Here is a 23,107-nt window from a genome sequence, read left to right as displayed (position 1 = left end):
ACAAAAAGCTCAAATCGAACATTTGTTGTCGAAATTTTCGATCGTGTGTACGCAGAATTAGTATCCAGTTATATTTAGTTTTTTTAGGAAATAATTCGGGCCTTTCTTACAACAATCTACTGAGCTGGCCAGAACCACCTCTTGAGGGAGCCTATTCCACATTTTCACAGCTCTTACTGTGAAGAGAAGCCTTTCTGTATTTGGAGATGAAATCTTCTTTCCTCTAGACCACAGGGGTAGGCAACCTCGGCTCTCCAGCTATTTTGCAACTACAAGTCCTATGAGACATTGCAAGACCCTGACAATCACAGGCATGACTCCTAGAGGCAGAGGCATGATGGGATTTGTAGTTTTACCACAGCTGGAGAGCCAAGGTTCCCTACCCCTGCTCTAGACGTAAAGAATGCCCCCTTGTCCTCTGTGATGACTGTGATGACCTTAAAGTGAATAACCAAGTTCACTATTTGGATCGCTTATGTATTTATACATGTTGATCATATCCCCCCTAATCTCCTCTTCTCAAGTGAGAATATCAGTTTGGTTGCTCTTCTCTGCACTTTCTCCAGTTCCCCGATATCCTTTTTGTAAACTGGTGTCCAAAACTGAACTGCATATTCCAGATGAGGTCTTACTAATGATTTGTGCATGGGGGAAATGATATCTCTCTCTCTCTCTCTGGAGTCCATAACACAAGAGATGACGTGGCTCCCTTTGGAAACCAAATCTTGGTATTGCATGCCATTATTAAGCTTCTGATCTACCAGAACATGCAGATTTTTTTCCAAATGGTTGTATTGGTTTGATTCAGCACATTTGTCAGCTTCTCTAATAACCTGTTTATCTATTTCTTTTCCAGAGCAAACAGTGAACCAGGCAAGAAAAAACAGCACATATGTCATATTGAAGGATGTGGAAAAGTGTATGGGAAAACATCTCATCTCCGAGCACATCTTCGTTGGCACACTGGAGAAAGACCTTTTGTATGCAACTGGATCTTCTGCGGCAAGAGGTTTACCAGAAGCGATGAGCTACAGAGGCACAGAAGAACCCATACAGGTAAACTGGATTCCCTTTTGTTTTATCCCCCCCCCCCTTCCCAAGGTACCCAGTGCCAATCCCACTGGGTGCCTTTAGTTTCGTCCTGGAGGTCTTGTGTAGCTGGCTGTCCTGCTCAACAAATCCCTGTGATTTTTTGTATAAACATACAGCAGTGGTGCTGGGTAGTGGACAGAGCAGAAGAGGACAGGATGGAGCTGTGAAAAATATGAGAAGTGTTTATGGGAGGTTTCACTCTGTTCACAAAATGCCTACAGGTATGGGAGGAGCAAAAATGGATATATTTTAAAATGTATTAACAAATTTGGACTTGTGTTTATGTACTGCCTAGAGAATTCTTTAAAAAAAATGTAACTAACCCTTTCACCACTTAAGCCCCGGACCATATTGCTGGTCAAAGACCAGGCCACTTTTTGCGATTCGGCACTGCGTCGCTTTAACTGACAATTGCGCGGTCGAGCGTCGTGGCTCCCAAACAACATTGGGGTCCTTTTTTTCCCACAAATAGAGCTTTCTTTTGGTGGTATTTGATCACCTCTGCGGTTTTTAGTTTTTGCGCTATAAACAAAAATAGAGCGACAATTTTGAAAAAAAATTATATTTTTTACTTTTTGCTATAATAAATATCCCCCAAAAATATATATAAAAAAAGAATTTTTCCTCAGTTTAGGCCGATACGTATTCTTCTACATATTTTTCGTAAAAAAAAATCGCAATAAGCGTTTATTGATTGGTTTGCGCAAAAGTTATAGCGTTTATAAAATAGGGGATAGTTGTATGGCATTTTTTTTAATATTTTTTTTTTTACTAGTAATGGCGGCAAACAGCAGTTTTTATCGGTACTGCAACATTATGGCGGACACTTTTGACACATTTTTGGGACCATTGGCATTTTTATAGCGATCAGTGCTATAAAAATGCATTGATTACTATAAAAATGCCACTGGCAGGGAAGGGGTTAACACTAGGGGGCGGGGAAGGGGTTAAGTATGTTCCCTGGGTGTGTTCTAACTGAAGGGGGGGGGTGGACTGTCATTGTATGAACAGACAATCAGACATTTCTCCCCCTGACAGGACCGGGAGCTGTGTGTTTCTAAAAACTAGTAGGTAATATACTCACAAAACAGCAGGTACATCAAAGCTTGTCATAATATATCGGCTTCAAATGCTCAATACGTCACATCACGTGGAAGGACAGTATGTGTTTTGACTTTGCCTCCTCCTCTGAGCCCCTCTAAGGAAGAGGGAAAGTCCCTTGAAACACATTATTAGCCCTTGGTACTCATACTGTACCTCTACGCGATAGGTAATGTATTATCACAAGCTTTGATGTACCTGCTGTTTTGTGAGTATATTGCCTACTAGTTTTTTAAAAGTAAAAATATGTTTTAAGGATAATGCACTAGGCTGGTGCGCCCTCTTTGTTCTGTTGTCCAATCACAGCCTAGGGATTGGTCTTGGACCAGGCTGTATTGCTTAACTATAGTAATTAATAGTCATTAATAGTATGAGTGGCAATCAGAGCCAGGCTGAAAAGCAAGCTCCTGAGGAGTCCAGCTGAAATTGAGTCCAGAAGCCCCCAGCCGCATCCTCAGCAGCTTGCATTCCAGCCTGGCTCTGTAAATGCTGCTTAAACCAACAACGTCCAAGCGCAGTTTTGCATCCACCAACCAAACTCTGCCTATCTCGCCTGCTTCCAAGAGTACTCTGCATGTGATATAGGGCAGATATGCCAAACTCTTGCATAATGTTTTTATATTTTTTATGGTTTAAAGTAGAACTATAGGCAAAACCATTTTTTTTCATTTTGGATGGAGCAAGAAAGGGTTATATATAAACCCTGTCAGATTTTATTTCGCCATCTGTGTCCCAAAGTGGAGATTTCACTTCCTGTCCCATAGCCTAACAGGAAGTGAGAGGAAATCCCTGCAAATTAAGGGAAATCTCTGGGGTCCCCCAGATCATCAGAACTAGTGTCTCCATTGAAAGGTTTCCCCTCTATTACTTTTCTGGGGACAACCCAAAATTTGGGATTTTCTTTTACTTTTACTTTCACTTTCACTTTCAATGTTAATGGTAAACAGGACAAACTGAGAGGGTGACTCTCCTTAACCAGGGCACAGACAGGAATACAAACTGACAGCTGTTTTAATCAACTCTCTATCCATCAGTTATACTTTACCACTTCAGGTCCGCCCTGTAGCAGTTTTACTGCTACAGGTTGGCACCTGTGCGCCAGATCACACACATAAATACATATATATGTACATATACACACACACACACATACGTAATCCGCACTCCCGGGTAGAGGGCTGTGTGATTACACACAGCGGAAACCGATCGATAGGTGCCAGGTACTTAATGTCCTCGGGCTCCCGCCGATTGTCATGCAGAGACACCAACCTACGATCTGAAAGGAAGGAAGGGATGGAGTTTGTGTCCATCCCTTCCATTCTGTGATCGCCCCTGATGTTAACCTTTTCCCAGCCAGTGTCATTAGCACTGATCACTGTATAAGGCCCCGTACAGACGACCAAACATGTCTGCTGAAACTGGTCCGCGGACCAGTTTCAGCAGACATGTTCGGTCGTGTGTAGGCCCGAGCGTGCAGGATTCCAGCAAACATTTGCCCGCCGGGCCTTTTCCCAGCGGACAAATATTCCTGGACTTGTTTTAAAACAGTCCGCTGGAATCCTGCCTGCTCGGACATGTTCGGTCGTCTGTACAGACCTACCGTACATGTCCGAGCGCCCGCCATCCCTCGCATGCGTCGAATGACTTCGACGCATGCGTGGAAGCATTTAACTGGCAGGCCCGCCCACGTCGCCGCGTCATTGTCGCGGCGACACCGCGTCATCGACGTGGCGACACCGCGGACACGCCCCGCGTATTGTTTCATCGTACAGCGGACCGGTTTCATCGTACATGTTTGCTGGTGTGTACACGGCCTTAGTGTTACTGGTCTCCCAAAAGTGTCAGTGTCAAAATGTCTGCCGCAATGTCCTGCTATAAGTCGCTGATCACCACTATTACTAGTAATAAATAAATAAATAAATACAAATATCCTATTGTTTGTAGACGCTATAACTTTTGCACAAACAAATCAATATACACTCATTGGAATTGTTTTACAAAAAATGTGTAGCAGAATACATATTGACCTAAATTAATTTTTTTTTTATTGGATATGTTTTATTGATTTTTTTCAAAATTGTCAGTCTTTTTTTTGTTTGTTTATAGCGCAAAAAAAAATAAAAAAAAAACAGAGGTGATCAAATATCACCAAAAGAAAGCTCCATGTGTGGGGAAAAAAAGGACATCAATTTTATTTGGGTACATGACAATTGCGCAATTGCCAGTTAAAGTAATGCAGTGCCTTATTGCAAAAAATGGCCTGGTCATGAAGAATCTTCCGGAGGTCAAGTGGTTAACCACTTCAAAACCGCCGTACGTCTTTATACGGCCTAACTTTAAGGCTTCATTTCCACTGGCGTTTTTACAGCCACTGCTGTTAGCCTTTTTTACAGCTTAAAAACGCCTGTCCATGGTAGCGGTAGCGGTTTTTAGCGTTTTTGAGCGTTTTTTAACATCTGGCCTTTTTACAGCTCTACTCTGGAGCTTCAGAACGCCCTGGTCCTGCGTTTTTTTTACAGCTCAAAAACGCCTATGCCATTTGCAGCTCAAAAACGCTTATGTGGGCATGATGCCATAGAATAACATGGACAGGCGTTTTTAAGCTGTAAAAAACGCTCAGAAAAGTGGCTGTAAAAACGTCAGTGGAAATGAAGCCTTAAGATAGATATCTCGGTAACGGCAGCAGCTGCTGCCACAACTGAGGTATCCATCTTTAGTGTCAGCAGTTCTGTTAACAATAACGGTGGTCTCCGCGGCGGATTCGCCGCGAGATCGCCGTTATCGGCGGCGGGAGAGGGCCCGCCACGCCCTCCGCCGCTTACCGGAGCCGTCGGTAGCGGCGGAGGCGATCGGGACCGTTCGGCAGCTGACTGGGGACGAGACTGAAGGAAAAATCTCCTTCGCCCGTCCCCATAGCTCTGCTGGGCGGAAGTGACGTCAAAACGTCAGTCCCGCCCAGCCTCTTAAAGAAACATTTTATTTTTTTGTCATTTGAAAAAATGACAGTTTCAAATTATTATTTTTTTTTTGCATTTTAGTCTAAATATGAGATCTGAGGTCTTTTTGACCCCAGATCTCATATTTAAGAGGACCTGTCATGCTTTTTTCTATTACAAGGGATGTTTACATTCCTTATAATAGGAATAAAAGTGATCAAATTGTTTTGTTTTGTTTTCCAGTGTAAAAAATAATAAAATAAATAAAAATAAATAAGGAAAAAAAAAAATTTTTTAAAGCTCCCCGTCCCGACGAGCTCGTGCGCAGAAACGAACGCATACGCGAGTAGCGCCCGCATATGAAAACGGTGTTCAAACGACACAAGTGAGGTATCGCCACGATCGTTAGAGCGAGAGCAATAATTCTAGCCCTAGACCTACTCTGTAATTCAAAAAATGCAGCCTATAGAATTTTTTAAACGTCGCCTATCGAGATTTTTAAGGGTAAAAGTTTGACGCCATGCCACGAGCGGGCGCAATTTGTAAGCGTGACATGTTGGGTACCATTTTACTCGGCGTAACATTATCTTTCACAATATATAAAAAAATTGGGCCAAATTTATTGCTGTCTTATTTTTTAATTCAAAAAAGTGATTTTTTTCCAAAAAAAGTGCGCTTGTAGGACCGCTGCGCAAATATGGTGTGACAAAAAGTATTGCAATGATCGTCATTTTATTTTCCAGGGTGTTAGAAAAAAAATAAATATATAATGTTTGTGGGTTTTAAGTAATTTTCTAGCAAAAAAAACTGTTTTAGTCTCGTAAACACCAAATCTGAAAAACACCCAAAGTAGAGAAGTGGTTAATAAGCCACTACACTTAGAAGGCGGTGCCCTCTTCAGTTTATTTATATTGCAGTCTGGACTCTGCAGGGAGGTCACAAGACTCGGCTATGCTGGCTAAAAAGATCTTATTGGCTGGTAAACCAGTTCCTTGATTGTATTTTGGAATTTGTCAGGAGCTCAACTTTAGTTCATTATTGTAAAAATATTCTGTGTTTTTATTTCTTAGGGGAGAAGAGGTTTGAGTGTCCAGAATGTTCCAAAAGGTTCATGAGGAGCGACCATCTTTCAAAACACGTCAAAACCCACCAAAACAAAAAGGGAGGTGGAACAGCCCTGGCAATCGTAACATCAGGAGACCTGGATGCCTCAGTCACTGGAGTCCTTGGTTCCCCTAGAATTGTTACTGTAGCAGCCATCTCCCAAGATTCAAACCCAGCCACCCCAACAGTGGCTACAAACATAGATGTTCTAGAAGGTGACAAGGACTTGTATCGCTGCACCTAGTTCTATTGTTACAGAATTGTCATCTGGTCTGTACATTTCTTTTCAAGATTTTTTTTTATTTAAGTTGTTCATCCCAAAAACAGCAGGATGAAACCGATATATACTAAACTGTGAAAAATATAAACATTTTCTAATATTAGGCAATATAAATCTGAAAATCAGAGATATTTTACCTGTATTATAAATTTTGCATTTTGTAAAAGCTTCTAAATTTTAACGCTTTCTCATTCCTGTTAGCCCCCCCCCAAAAATACAACCACTGTTTATGATAGTAAAAAATATTGATAGACTTGGGGGCCATTAATATTACAAACTTTGTTTGTAAGAAGGCCGTACAATCAGTTTATTTATGGTAGCATAAAAATGACGCAGTTACCTTTACAAAGATGCGATTTTTGTATAGAGACCTGCTAATAAAATGTGGGTAAAATAGTTATTTATATAGATTTAATGCTATCCTTATGCAAGCTGCCTAGTTTCATACCACCCAAGACATTGAACCTGCTCTAAGCATTTTGTTAATAGCATTTTGTAGATAAGCATTATTAGGAACCAACATGTACAAACTGCGACAGTCAAGCCTTTCCACATTCCACGCTCGCTATATATTTTTATTATTTTTATATTTACTGTTTTTTGGAAAGTCAGTATACATCAGACGTTTTAGACTTTTAATATGCAAAGTTGATGTAGGATTTACATTTAGCGGAATGTACTAAAGGTGTATGCTTTCATCAAGTAAGTTAACAAAATGGCTAAAAAAAAACTTGTATAGCTCGTGGCTAGATCAAGGGGGCGAGACGTTCCAGAAAAAGGTCATTTTGCCACCTTTTACATTTCAAAAAGCACAACAGATGTATGTGAATTTTACTTTTACCCTCTAATCAAGTTACATTTTTATAGTGTACATTTGGTTTCAAGTAAATTTATAATGGCTTAAATTATCAGTCCAGTATAAGGTTAATGCTAGTGGGTTGAATTATCAAACTACCTTATATCTCTTCTATGCCTTGTACACATGATCGGAATTTCCGATGGAAAAAGTCAGAGGGAATTCTTTCATCGGATATTCCAACCGGGTGTGCCCCATCGGATTTTTTTTACGTCGGAATTTAGAAAGAGAACATGGGCCAGATTCACAGAAGAGATACGACGGCGTATCTCCTGATACGCCGTCGTATCTCTGTGATCCGGCCGTCCTAACTATGCGGCTGATTCATAGAATCAGTTACGCATAGATAGCCAAAAGATCCGACAGGTGTAATTGACTTACACTGCCGGATCTTAGGATGCAATTCTATGCCGGCCGCTAGGTTGCGATTCCATAGCGGTCGGCGTAGAATATGCAAATGACTAGTTACGGCGATCCACGAAGATTTGTGCGTTTGTCGCAATCCCGTACTTCGTCGCTAGTCGTTTTTACCCGTCGCAAAGTTACACCTGCTTTAACATGGCTTATCTTTAGATCAGCCATGTTAAAGTATGGCCGTCGTTCCTGCGTCGAATTTCGATTTTCTAATTTTTTTTGCGTAAGACGTCCGGGAATACGAAACGCCGTAACGCACGTCACATTTAAAAAAAAAAGGCGGGGCGCCGTAATTTCACGCAATGCACGTCAGGAAATTTCCTAACGGAGCATGGGCAGACCGTTCGGCGCGGGAACGCGCCTAATTTAAATGGTGCCCGCCCTATTTGAATTAGGCGGGCTTGCGCCGAGCGCATTTACGTTACACCGCCGCAAGTTTACAGGTAAGAGCTTTGTGAATCAGGCATTTACGCTGTAAACCTGCGGCGGTGTAACGTAAATGGGATACGTTACGCCGCCGCGGTGTAACGTAATTGTCTGTGAATCTGGCCCCATGTTCTCTTTTTTTCAGACGGAAAACATTTCTATCATAAATTCCGTTGGTCTGTAGGGAACTCCGACGGAGAAAAAAAACACGCATGCTCAGAATCAAGTCGACGCATACTCGGAAGCATTGAACTTCATTTTTCTCGGCTCTTTGTAGTGTTGTACGTCACCGCGTTCTTGACGGTCGGAATTTGGTGTGACAGTGTATGCAAGACCGCTTGAACGGAAATCCGTCTGAGTTTATCCCAATGGAAAATCCGATCGTGTGTACAAGGAATAACGCTCGCCATGCACATTGCGATCTGTACAATCTCCTTTAGCTCTAACAACATCTGTGTGGTAGAAGGGTCAAAATAATTTGATGCACTATGTTTGTTTTTTTTTGTTTTGTTTTTTAATTTGTGTTTTGTTATCCCTCACATTACATGGTTTAGGTAAATGGAGAGGAGATTGTACAATCAAATTGTAAGCGGCATGGCCAGCTTTAGATTTTGGCATCAAAATCTCTGCACTTGGTTCCCAGCTCCGCCTATCTGCTGAGGCCCCCCCCCCCCCCCCCTCCCAAAAAAAAGATATAAGAATCTAGTAGTTGATACAGCCTGAAAGACTCCTTCTACAACTGATATCAATTACACAAACTTTCATTTCACATTTTAATAGTAATTGATAGTGAGCAGAGGAAGATATTTGTATTTTTTTTTTTAACCCCTTCCCTTTTCCCTTTTATATCTATATATGTAAAGTTAATGTGTCAGTTTTGTGGGAAAAGAAATTAAGCCACTTCTGACACCGTGTGTGTGTGTGTGTGTGTGTGTGTATGTGTGTTTGACAGCGTGTATGTATATATGTATATACAATATATATATATATATATATATACACATGCATATTAATTGTTTTAATTATTACAATATAAGTACAGTTTATGGTAAAAGGACAATGCTATTGGTCAAAGCTCCACAAGAATACAGTATTTATTTTCATTCAGTCTAAATCAAATCATTTTTCACATTGTGTTAGTAATAATTCCACCGATGTATATAGGAAAGGGCATTGTATTTTGAAAATTATTATTTTAATTTCAGATTAGCCAGAGGTGTATATGTGTATAAACTACACATGTACCCCAAAAGCCTAAAATGTGTAGTTTGCTTGAGTTTTTTTTTTTTATTATTATTATTATTATTATTTAAGCACTTACTGTAGATTTTGTGTGTGTGTGCGTGTTTTTTTGGAACTAGCTAACTTGTGACATTAGGTTAGTGAAGTGTTTGTACCCATGCACAGTGGCTCCTTCCTAACTCTCATTGCTTTTATTTATACAGTGCATTCTAATCTTTTTTTTTTTTCAGCAAGACCAAAAGGACTGCAAATCCCTAGATTATGTAAGGCTGACAATATTGGCTATTTAAGCTGTGAATAGGTATGTTTTCCCAAATTCAGATCAGTAGTTCATGAAGCACAAACAAACTTCCCTGCTGTGCATAGGTGCACTTTAATTAAAATGTATCCCTACCCAAACCAGAAATAATATATTTTTTGGGGGAGGGGGGGGGCAGTTTGGTATACATACAGTATACACCTCAACAGACCATGTTTCAAAGAAAGGAGGTTTGATTTTTATTTATTTTTTATTGACAACTCATTGCATATGCAGATTGAGATACAAATTACATTTTTAAATGGGTTGTAAAGGTACAATTTTTTTCCCTAAATAGCTTCCTTTACCTTAGTGCAGTCCTTCTTCACTTACCTCATCCTTCACTTTTGCTTTTATAATGTCCTTATTTCTTCTGAGAAATCCTCACTTCCTGTTCTTCTGTCTGTAACTCCACACAGTAATGCAAGGCTTTCTCCCTGGTGTGGAGTGTCGTGCTCGCCCCCTCCCTTGGAATACAGGAGAGTCAGGACGCTCTCTACATTGCAGATAGAGAAAGGAGCGTGTTAGTGGGCGTCCTAAATCTCCTGTATTCCAGGGGAGGGGTCGAGCACGACACTCCACACCAGGGAGAAAGCCTTACATTACTGTGTGGAGTTACAGACAGAAGAACAGGAAGTGAGGATTTCTCAGAAGAAATAAGGACATTTAAAACCAAAATCGAAGAATGAGGTAAGTGAAGGAGGACTGCGCTATTTAGGAAAAAAAAATTGTACCTTTACAACCCCTTTAAAGGCACTGAGTTAACAAAAAGCTTATGTAGCACTTATCAATTGTGAAAGTGAGTGCACAAAGGTTATAGTGCACATTAGAAAGGCAGGCAACACTCCCTAACAGGCAAGCAGACTGTGTATTAGAACAACATATGAAAAAGAGGCAAAAGTCAGAAACTCATTCTTCCAAATATTGAAATCTTTATTGCAGGTGGAGTACAGGAAATACAGCGTATTACATGTGTATTTCCTGTACTCCACCTGCAATATTTGGAAGAACGAGTTCCCGGCTTTTATTATTTTTTTATAAAAAGAAGAGCTCAGCTTGATGAAAAGTCTTTAGGGTGTGACATTTTGAGGGGTGTCAATGCCTGGTAGCCCGCTGTGTACTGTGGCATGTCTGATGCCTGGAACCCCGCTGTGTGCTGTGGCATGCCTGATTCCTGGTACCCTGCTGTGTGCTGTGGCATGTCTGATGCCTGGTACCCCGCTGTGTGCTGTGGCATGTCTGATGCCTGGTACCCCGCTGTGTGCTGTGGCATGTCTGATGCCTGGTACCCCGCCGTGTGTGCTGTGGCATTTCTGATGCCTGGTACCCCATTGCGCTCTGTGGAATTTCTGGTGCCTTGTGCCCTGCTGTGGTTTTTCCGATGCCTGGTACCTAACTGCGTGCTGTAGAGCTGCACGATTAATCGTTAAGAATCAAAATCGCAATCTTTTTACCTTCCCGATCTTCAAAACAGCATGTCACGATTCTTTCTTCTTTCTAACCATGCAGAGAGTTCCTACAGCTGGAAAAAAAAATCCAGGCAGCCTGCCAAGTTTTATCACAACGCTCAGGCCGGGTACACACGGACAAACATGTATGGTGAAAGCGGTCCGTCGGACCGTTTTCACCATACATGTCTGCCAGAGGGCTTCTGTACGATGGTTGTACACACCATCGTACAGAAGTCCGCGCGTAAACAATACGCGGGGCGTGTCCGCGGTGTCGCCGCGTCGATGACGCGGTGTCGCCGCGACAATGACGCGGCGACGTGGGCGGCCCGCCTTTAAAATGCTTCCACGCATGCGTCGAAGTCATTCGACGCATGCGAGGGACGGCGGGCGCCTGGACATGTACGGTAGGTCTGTACTGACGACCGTACATGTCCGAGCGGGCAGAATTCCAGCGGACTGTTTTAAAACAAGTCCAGGAATATTTGTCTGCTGGGAAAAGGCCCGGCGGGCAAATGTTTGCTGGAATTCGGCCCGCTCGCGCCCACACACGACCAAACATGTCTGCTGAAACTGGCCTGCGGGCCAGTTTCAGCAGACATGTTTGGTCGTGAGTATGGGGCCTAATATGTAGAAAACAAGTCTCTTTTCATTCTTTCATCAAAGGAAAGAACTCTGTGTAAAGATTTAAAGACCTGGGCCCAGATTCACGTAGGAGGGCGTACCTTTGTGCGGGCGTATCCTAGTTACGCTTCGCCGCCGTAACTTAGAGAGGCGAGTACCGTATTCACAAAGAACTTGCGCCCTAAGTTACGGCGGCGTAGCGTAAATGGGCCGGCGTAAGCCCGTCTAATTCAAACCAGGCTGGTAGGGGGCGTGTTGTATGGTAATGAATCATGACCCCACGTAAATGACGCACCTTACGAACGGCGCATGCGCGCGCATGATCAGTATCACGTCAAATTTTCTCCCTAACTTTCGCCGGCTCAATGTTTAGCCGACGTGAACGTAACCTACGCCCATTCACGGACGACTTACGCAAACGACGTAAAATACGACGCTGTTTCCGACGTCCATAGCTAACATGACTTACCCCTGCTTTATGAGGGGTAAAGTTACGCCGGTCAAAAGCCTTACGTAAACAGCGTATTTTAATACGCCGGGCGCAAGTACGTTCGTGAATCAGCATATCTAGCTCATTAGCATATTCAACGCGGAAACATACGGAAGCGCCCCTAGCGGCCCGCGTAAATATGCACCCCAAGGTACGACAGCGTAGGAGACTTACGCCGCTCGTATCTTGGCAACCGTGAGGTGTATCTGATTCTATGAATCGGGCACGAAAATACGACGGCGCACATTTGGACTTACGACGGCGTACGTGGAGATACGTCGTAAGTCCTTTGTGAATCCGGGCCCAAACCTTTTCTGACATTTGTTGCTTCCAAGTAAAAATCATTATTTTCTGCTAGAAAATTACTTGGAACACCCAAATATGATGTATATTTTTTTTAGCAGAGACCCTAGGAATAAAATGGTGGTTGTTTCAATATTTTATGTCACACCGTATTTGCGCAGCGGTCTTTCAAACGCAATTAAAAAAAAAAAATACACTTAAAAAAAAAAAAAAAAGTTAGCCCAATTTTTTTTGGATAATGTGAATGAAGATGTAACACTGCGAGAATCGTGATCTTTATTCTAAGCAAAAAAATTGTGATTCTTATTTTGGCCGAAATCGTGCCGCTCTAGCGTGCTGTGGTTTGTTTCACCGACCCCAACATCAACGGGACTTTTTTTTTATAAAAGTAGGCCCCTTTCAGACTGGGGCGGGAGCCGCGGTGGCGGTATAACGCCGCTAAAAATAGCGGCGCTATACCGCCGGGATTGCCGTGGAAATCAGCCGCTAGCGGTGCGGTATTAACCCCCGCTAGCGGCCGATAAAGGGTTAATACCGCCCGCAATGCGCCTATATAGAGGCGCATTGCGGGCGGTATTGCCGCGGTTTCCCATTGTTTTCAATGGGAAGGAGCGGTATACATGCCGCTCCTCTCACTGCTCCAAAGATGCTGCTGACAGGAGATTTTTTTGTCTCCCGCCAGCGCATCGCCTCAGTGTGAAAGCCCTTCGGCTTTCACATTGAGGTAGCTGGGCAGGAGTTTTTCAGGCGGGATAGCAGCGCTATTTTTAGCGCTGTACCGCCTGAAAAACTCCTCAATGTGAAAGGGGCCTTAAGGTAACATATTAACTTTTTTTCATAGACCACATGGAGATGTATAATCTTTAGTAAAAGTGTTGTTCTTTAAATCTTAAAAAGGCATAAAAGTAGTACATTTTGGCTGTCCATGTGTCTACAACAGAATGTCCTCCATTTGGATGTTTTCCAAAGTCAGCCAATCAGTGTTTTTTAGCTTCTTCAGAGGTATCTCAGGAGCTCTAAAATCCACAGGTGCTCTAATATGCCAATTGGTGAAGACTGGCCTGCCTCCTAGACCTTCCTATTGGTTCTTCAGTTTACAGTGGCCTTAATGGTCAGTAGGGAGTACAGGAGCCAGGCCAGCCATATAGACTTACTTAAAAAAAAAGCTGATTATTTTATATTAAAATGCACCAGATTTAATAGCTCCCAACATGCTCGTGAAGCAACTCAGAGGTACATTCAGGCATCTAATGCCGCGTACACACAGTCGGAATTTCCGACAACAAATGTTCGATGTGAGCTTGTTGCCAGAAAATCCGACCGTGTGTATGCTCCATCAGACATTTGCTGTCGGAATTTCTAACAAATGATTGAGAGCTGGTTCTCAATATTTCCGATAGCAAAAGTTCTTGTCGGAAATTCCGACCGTCTGTAGCCAATTCCGATACACAAAAATCCTACGCATGCTCAGAATCAATTTGACGCATGCTTGGAATCATTGAACTCATTTTTTTTCGGCTCGTCGCAGTGTTGTACGTCACCACGTTCTTGACGTTCAGAGTTTTCGACAACATTTGTGTGACCGGGTGTATGCAAGACAAGTTTGAGCTAACAATCCGTCGGAAGAAAATCCACGGTTTTGTTGTCGGAATATCCGTGTGTACGCGGCATTAGAGTAACAGCATTACACTTGTGCTTCAATCCTATATAAAAAAAAAAACAACAGGTTTAATTTACCTTACTCAATGCTCTTTAAGAGCCCTTTTACACTGAAGTGCTGCAAAAACGCCTTTAGCGCTATTGCTGCGTTTTTAGGGCGCTAGCGGTAAAATTAACGCAACGCTGCAAGCGTTTTAACAGCATTTTCCCAGCGTTATTGAAGCATGGGCAATTTCAGTCCTGCTGTTGTAGATACTCTTTTTTTTGCTTGCTTGTTTACATTTTTGGGAGTTCGTGTGACTTTTCTACAGCTCAGAGCGGATTATAGGCGCTATTTTGGCGTTTTTACAGCGCTTTTAATTCATTTCAATGAAGAGGGGCGTTTTTTTTCTAGTGTTTTTTTCAGCGCCCAAAAGCTGCTCCAAAGATGCTACTGGCAGGACTTTTCTCAACGCCCCACCAGCGCAACGCCTCAGTGTGAAATGGGCCATTGAGATGCATGAAGAGCATTTTATGAGCGTTTTAAGAGCGCTATTTTACCGCTAAAACGCTGTAAAAACGCTCCAGTGTGAAAGGGGTCTAAGCTTTTGGATTACTAAAACCATGCTGTATGCTAGTAATTTTTGTTTTCGGCTTCATTTAGCAAAAAGCCTTTTAGCATTGATTTCACATATACATATATTATTATGTATAATGATTTAGAAAATGCATTATTTTATCAGATGTTTTCTTTTAAAATGAAAATACATTTTATGACTAACTTTTTGAACCGCCACCATACCAACAGGTAAAATATGTTTTAACAAATGCTTAAATATTTGAGTCCTCTTCCAAAAAAGCCAAAGTTGTCTACTGCTCATGATGCGTTTCTTGCAGCGTCTTATAAAATATTCTCCACTTCCATTGCCACTGTTTTATTAAAGATAGATTTACGTAATTGTATATTTACCATGTTTAGAATTTCAGTGTTAGATTATTTTATTTTTTTCCTGTTATAGAGTATTTGCGTAGTAGACACGTGGATGTTTTGCTGATTGCCTTAGAAGTTTAAATTATTTATCTCTTTTTCTAAAGTAGAATGAAAGTTTAGTTTGTCAGATGTGAGAACGCATGCTAGGTGCATCTTTTCAGTTTTAGGGCACTTTTCTTTTTTTCCTTTCATTTTACAGATGTTAATTTAATTTGAATGCCTTTTGTGCATGTCAAAGGGCAAGCACTTATTATTCATTGCCCTCTATATATATGTTAATAGATTAATATGCACCACATGTTCAGTTGGACACCATTTTGGAAAATGAAAAAGAACATTTTGCAACACATTTTTTTTTTTTTTTTAGAATCTATTGCAACATTTTTGAGGGGAGATTTAGAGGGAGGGAAAATAATGGATATTTCCCTATAATTTCTGCCAGCATAGCCTCTAACTTGTCATTTTTACAGTGCTGATTTGTATAAACTTTTGTTCTTTATCGTGGATTTGGAAATAAAATGATGTGGAATTTGTTGTCCAGATTTTGTGCTTTTTTTCCCCCCCAAATTTGCAACGGTAATTGCAACTGAGAAAATATACATCCTGTGGGTTATTTCCTGCTTACTAGGAATTGGGTGGTTAAGAGAAACATGGGATTCATGAAAGCATCTGCAGCATCTATCCACTGCTGGCTCCAGACCGAGATCGCTGAGCTCTTGGTCTTCAGGCTGCAGAGAGCCGGTCACTGTGAGTCACCGCCTCTCCCGCTCTCACTGGATTGCTAGGCTGGGGAGTGGTGGGAATCAGCTGGCTCAGCCTCTCAGGCCGCGTACACACGGTCAGTTTTGACCAATGAAAATGGCCTTAAGTCCAGTTTCATCGGTCAAAACCGACCGCGTGTATGGCCCATCGGTCCGTTGTCCTTCGGTCCAAAATTTTAAAACATGCTTTAAAATCTAACAGATGGACCGCTGCCCGATTGGTCCAAACCGATGGTTAGTACACAAAAGCATCGGTTCAAAACCCGCGCATGCTCAGAATCAAGTCAACGCATGCTTGGAAGCATTGAACTTCGTTTTTTTCAGCATGTTGTGTGTTTTACGTCACCAGGTTCTGACCCGATCAGATTTTGAACTGATGGTATGTACACACATCAGACCATCAGGCCACTTAAGCGGTGGACCGATGAAAACGGTCCTTCGGACCATTCTCATCGGTTTGGAACACCGTGTGTACGTGGCCTCAGGAGCTTGCTGAGAGGCTGAGCCAGCTGCCAGTCCCCCGCTCTGGATAAAGAAGCAACAGAGCCACCTGTGGACAGCAGCATTGTCAATTTGGGGGATAGGTAGTGTTAAAAAAAATAGAACATGTTCTATATTTAAACTCCGATGGAATTCATTGGAATTTCTGATGGAATTTCTCCAATGGGGAGAATTTCCTATGGAAAAAGTTTGTCAGGCTTTTTCCATTGGAAATTCTGATCATGTGTACGGGGCTTTACTGACTAGTTGAAAAGAAAGAGAGCCTAACAAAGGCTGTCTGTTCTGCTACAAATGTTTAATGATCAAAAATTCATAGGAAATAGAAAATTATAAAATAATACATTTCTTATTTTAACCCCTTCCATACAGGGCATTTTCACCCCCTTCCTGCCCAGACCAATTTTTAGTTTTCAGCGCTGTTGCACTTTGAATGACAATTGCGTGGTCGTGCAACACTGTACCCAAACTAAAAAAAAAAAATCGCAATAATCGTATATTGATTGGTTTGCGCAAAAGTTATAGCGTCTACAAAATAGGGGATAGATTTATGGCATTTTTATTTTATTAAATGTTTTACTAGTATTGGCGGCGCTTTGCGATTTTTTTATTGTGACCGTGAAATTGCGGCGAACACATCGGACACTTTTGACACGTTTTTGGGACCATTCACATTTATACAGCGATTAGTGCTATAAATATGCATTGATTACTGTGTAAATGTGACTGGCAGGGAAGGGGTTAACCACTAGGGGGGGGTCTGAAGGGGTTAATATGTTCCCTAAGGTGTATTCTAAATGTAGGGGGGAGGGGACTCACAAGGGGAGGAGACCGATGTGTGTTCCTCTGTACTGGGAACACACATTGGTCTCCTCACCGCTGACAGGAGGTGGACCTGTGTGTTTACACACACAGATCCACACTCCTGCCGTGATCACCGGCAATCGCGGGTGCCTGGCGGCAATTGCGGCCACTGGGCACCCGCGCCGGGTCACGAGCATTGCCGGCGGCAGCGCACGCGTGCGCCCTAGATCGCCGGGAACACAGGACGTCATATGACGTCCACCCGGATGGAGAGAGGGTTCCTGCCAACGTCATTTTACAATGCGTCGGTAGGGAAGTGGTTAAACAAGTGCCAGCTGCTTAAAATTCTGTATGATTTTAAAACCCAACTCTAGCCAAAACCTATTTATTTGGGGAATAGGGAAGGACTAGAACTTCTCTTGGGTTTGTATTTCAGTCTGTGATCCTATTGGAGGAATTTCCTCTTAATTCCTGTTCCATAGGTTCTCAGAAGCAGAAGAAGTGATTGAAATATACTGACAGACGTCGACAGGAAAGTGTTTCAGCAACATCTGTTGTTGATTATCTGATGGGCATGAAACAAAAAAAAGCTATTGCAGAAAACTTCACACGCATGGCAACGTCTGATAAGGGCATGGATCATGGAATAATCTCTGAAAACAGTGCTGCTGATACTAAATACTCATGCAAAAGTTCCCTTACTGTTAATAAGGTCCCATGGCAGTCATATACAGTCGTATGCAAAAGTTTTGGAACCCCTGACAATTTCCATGATTATCATTTATAAATATTTGGGTGTTTGGATCAGCAATTTCATTTTGATCTTTCAAATAACTGAAGGACACAGTAATATTTCAGTAGTGAAAGAGGTTTATTGGATTAACAGAAAATGCACAATATGCATCAAAACCAAATTAGACAGGTGCATACATTTGGGCACCCCAACAGAAAAATCACATCAATATTTAGTAGAGCAGAAATAACAGCCTCTAGACCAGTGGTTCTCAACCTGGGGGTCGGGACCCCCTTGGGGGTCGAATGACGATTTGCCAGGGGTCACCAAATCCAGGGCTGTTCCTAAAGCCCACACCTCTCTCCCAGCCTTTTTGCAGCCACCCAACAGGGCTGTCCCTGGAGCCCATGGCTGCCCACTCAGCCTCTTTGCAGTCCCCCATTCAGTTCACGACATAGCTGGGGGGGGCAGAGACTAGAGGTCAGTTGATTGGTGAGGAATGTGAAGTGGGAGGGGCTGGAGGAGACCCTATCTCCTGATTTTGTTAGAGGTGTTACTGCTAAGAGACACCACAAAGTCGGAGACACAGTGAGTAACAATACCTGTAATTATAGTTGCCATTCAAAGTCCCCACTACAGTTCTCAGATCAGCAGGTGACCTTGATCAAGAGCACCTAAGTTGACAGATCAGACCCCCCCCCATCATTGCCACTGATCCCAACTCCCCGCCAGCACTGCCACTCATCCCCCCCCCCCCCCACCAAGGAGTAAGAGAAGGAATAAAAATAGAGAATATGTGGAAAGGAAAGCAAAAGAGGGGGAGGAACAAAGAAAAAAAGAGGAAAAAGAACAAGAAAGATGGCTAGAGGGAGAGGGGGGGGGGGGAGAAATTAGGATACAGAGATAAAAGGGAAATAAAGGAGAGCAAAGAGAAAGAGTGGTACATCCTAAAATGTACCATAAGAGTTTTAATACTTTACGAGTGGAAGGGACTCAGGGAGCACTAAATGTCTGCGGGTTAGGGGCACAAATTACTTGCCTTAGGTGCTGACCACCCACGCTACGAAAATAATTTTACTGTTAGGGGTCCCCACAACTTGGGAAATTTTATCAAGGGGTCACGGCACTAGGAAGGCTGAGAACCACTGCTCTAGACGCTTCCTATAGCCTGTAATGAGTGTCTGGATTCTGGATGAATGTATTTTGGACCATTACTTCTTACAAAACATCTCCAAAACATGTTCAATGATATTCAGGTCTGGGGACTGGGATGGCCATTCCAGAACATTGTACTTGTTCCTCTGCATAAATACTGAGTAGATTTTGAGCAGTGTTTTGGGTCGTTATCTTGTTGAAATATCCAGCCACAGTGTAACTTCAACTTTGTAACTGATTCCTCAACATTATTCTCAAGAATCTGCTGATATTGAATGGAATCCATGCAACCCTCAACTTTAACCAGATTCCCAGTACCAGCACTGGTCACACAGCCCCACAGCATGATGGAACCTCCACCAAATTTTACTGTGGGTTTTCTTGGAATGCTGTGTTCTTTTGCCGCCATGCATAACGTCCCTTGTTATGACCAAATAACTCAATCTTTGTTTCATCAGTCCACATCACCTTATTCCAAAATGAAGCTGGCTTGTCCAAATGTGCGTTTGCATACCTCAAGGGACTCTGTTTGTGGCGTGTGTGCAGAAAAGGCTTCTTTGCCATCACTCTCCCATACAGCTTCTCCCTGTGCAAAGTGCGCAGAATTGTTGAAGGATGCACAGTGACACCATCTTCAGCAAGTTGATGTTGTAGGTCTTTAGAGGTGGTCCTTGGGCTGTTTTTGATCGTTCTCACCATCCTTCGCCTCTCCGATATTTTATGTGGCCTGCCACTTCTGGCCTTAACAAGAACTGTGCCTGTGGTCTTCCATTTCCTCACTATGTTCCTCACAGCGGACACTGACAGCTTATATCTCTGCGATAACTTTTTGTAGCCTTCTCCTAAACCATAATGTAAAACAATCTTTGTTTTCAGGTCATTTGAGAGTTGTTTTGAGGCCCCCATGTTGCCACTCTTCAGAGGAGAGTCAAAGAGAACAACTTGCAATTGGCCACCTTAATTACCTTTTCTAATGATTGGATGCACCTGTCTATGAAGTTCAAGGCTTAATGAGATCACCAAACCAATTGTGTGTTCCAATTAATCAGTGCTAAGTAGTTACAGGTATTCAAATCAACAAAATGACAAGGGTGCCCACAATTTATGCACCTGTCTAATTTCGTTTTGATGCATATTGTGCATTTTCTGTTTATCCAATAAACCTCATTTCACTACTGAAATATTACTGTGTCCTTCAGTATTTGATAGATCAAAATGAAATTGCTGATCCAAACACCCAAATATTTATAAATGATAATCTTGTAAATTGTCAGGGGTTCCTAAACTTTTGCATACGACTGTACAGGACATAGCTAAGCATGCCTATGGGCTCTGTGACAGACCTACCTGGGACAGAGGCTTTTGGAGAGGACTAAATGCTAGCCTCTTGCATACTGATTATGGGACCTGGATTTTAAGGGAACAATACTCTTTGCGAGGTGTATAACGCCTCTTTGTCACAGGCTCATTCATTGCTTTGGTCTCTAAAATGCGATCTGTTTTTTAGATTGCTCTTCAGAGAGCATTTCACAGGCACAGAGTGGGTTCTATCGCCTCCTCACCTCCTGCTTTAACCCCCTTGAACCACACACTAGCACACAGTTGCAGGATGCTTGCAGAGAGGCCCCATTCACTTGAACAGAGGGTATAACTCCTGGCGTGGCTTGTGAAGCAAAGGCTGGCATGTGTACACCCCTGGTCACTGTCTCTTAACCGCTTGCCAACCACCTCACAGAAAAGTACGGTGGCACAGCGGCTCTCCTGCCCTGGATCACGTATCTAGTACATGATCCAGCACTTCCGAGTAGGGGGCGTGCTGGCTGTCACCACACAAGCTAATCAGTGGGTGCCGGTCAATGGTTGACTGCTGGCACCCAATGATAGCTCTGTGAATGTAAACAATACAGGGCTCTATCCCCTGTCAGCGGGAAAAACACGTTTTTTTTCTCTCTGCAAAGCAGGGAATAAAAACCGGCATCACTTAGTAAAAACATCACACAGTGAATGCACTAAGCACTCTTAGGCACACATTTAACCCCTTGATCGCCCTAGATGTTACCACTTCCCAGCCAGTGTCATTAGTACAGTGACAGTGTATATTTTTAGCACTGATCACTGTATTAGTGTCACTGGTTTCCTCAAAGTGTTAAAAGTGTCAGTTAGTATCAGATTGTCCGCCATACTATCACAGTCCCACTATGAGTGGCTGATCGCTACCATTACTAGTATAGAAATAAATAAATAAAAGTTCCAGTATATATAGATATATATATCTATATATATAAAACGATAGTCAACCCTTAATAGTAGTATAATCGTAGGACGGGGGGGGGGGCATTAACCAGTGGGTGGGCATGTCAGTTACACTCAAACTGGGGGGGGGGGTTCAAGGTCAGTACAGGTATCCATCCAGGTGGACCAGATCTTGTCGAACTTCCCCGGGCACTGTTTGCTCTCATAAGTCAACCTGTATAGGGGCAGTACCGAATTTACTGAGCGCTGCCAAGAGGCACAAGTAGGGGGATCCTCCGATTTCCACTTCAGCAGAATTTCCCGTCTAGCATAGTATAGTGAGAAAGTCAGGCATAATTTACAATATCTATCCCCGTCCACGTCTTCCATATGGCTTACAAGTAGAATTCTCAGGTATCAGGTACTATCAGGTAGTAACAAAAGTACACTTACCAAGGCCAAGATGCTGAGGGTGGCTCCCTTTGCGACCCGGCGCGGTCTGCCCCCTGAAGTGGGGACAGGGGAACAGACGCACCAGGAGGCACCGGTACCGATGGGAAGGTGAAGGTTCGGTGCGAGAAACAGGAACAACCAGGCAGTAGTCCACTTGGAAATGGCTGAAAATACGGCAGGGAATTCCAGGAGGTCCGGGAAGCAGGATTGGTAGGAAACAGGGAAATCCAGAAAACAGACTGTGGTCAAGGAAGCTCAGATAAACAAGGTAGTCCAAAGTTCAAGCCAAAAAGGTCAAGGGCAGGTGAAATCAGAATAGTCCAATAGGCAAGCCGAGGTCAAGGTAGGAGAAAGCAGCAATCCGGTAAAGTATAGCCAAGGTCAGGTAAACAGGAACAAGATCAGGTAAGGTTTTTCCAGGATCCAGGAAACACTCCAAACAAACGCTGTGACAAACCAGCAACTAGTCACAGGAAAGGGAGAGGTTTAAATAGCCCGCTCAGGGCACTGATTGGCTGGACGGAACTACAGGCCTTGTGCGCCCGTGCGCGCGCACCTGCACGCGCCCGCGCGCGCCAACACCACGCACACGCGCGGCGCAAACAGCCGCGATTGCACCGTTCTGGAAGGCAGGTAAGAGTTAGTGCCCTGACAGTGCCCCCTCCCTAGGGGCGGACTCCGGACGCCTAAACTGTCCATCAGTTCCGGATGGTCCCGGTGAAAAATTCGGATCAGGCGAGGAGCATGTAAATTTCTGGAAGGTTCCCATGAGGTGTCTTCAGGCGGGTAACCCTTCCATTTGACAAGGTACTGGAGTTGTCTCCCTCTCTTCCGACAACCTAAAATAGATTCGACCTCAAATTCTTTTTCACCTTCAATCTCCACTGGAGGAGGTGGAAGTTCTTCCCTTCCTGGAAAAGAGTCTGGAATAACGGGTTTGAGCAGGGATGCGTGGAATACGGGGTGGATCTTGTATGACCCTGGTAATGTTAGTTCAAAAGCCACAGGATTGATCACTCTTTTAATTTCGAATGGGCCTATGAATCTAGGACCTAATTTCCGAGAAGGAATGGGTAACCTAAGGTTCGTGGCCGATAGCCATACCTTCTCCCTGACTTTAAAAACTGGACACTCCTTCTTTCCCTTATCGTAGGATCTTTTGTAATTCTCCTGGGCCTGTTGCATGTTTTTTTGAAGTCTTTGAAAATTTTGTTGTAAAGCAACTATA

The 23,107-nt window shown here is 43.0% G+C and overlaps 1 protein-coding gene across 2 annotated transcripts in view; it reads left to right on the top strand.

The window, feature by feature from the left end:
- SP4 (Sp4 transcription factor) overlaps positions 1-7,553 on the top strand; it is a 41,048-nt gene extending 33,495 nt beyond the window's left edge. For both annotated transcript variants that reach the window (XM_040352804.1, XM_040352803.1), the window contains exons 5-6: positions 857-1,056; positions 6,200-7,553. In XM_040352804.1, the coding sequence (XP_040208738.1) occupies positions 857-1,056; positions 6,200-6,477 (478 nt within the window). In that variant the 3' untranslated portion in view covers positions 6,478-7,553. The remainder of the gene's footprint in view (positions 1-856; positions 1,057-6,199) is intronic.
- The last annotated feature ends 15,554 nt before the right edge of the window (positions 7,554-23,107 follow it).

The sequence above is a fragment of the Rana temporaria genome, chromosome 5 (assembly GCF_905171775.1).
Source record: "Rana temporaria chromosome 5, aRanTem1.1, whole genome shotgun sequence".
NCBI lineage: Eukaryota > Metazoa > Chordata > Amphibia > Anura > Ranidae > Rana > Rana temporaria.
The sequence above is the reverse complement of the archived record's forward strand: the minus strand, read 5'-3'. Positions and strand labels throughout refer to the sequence as shown.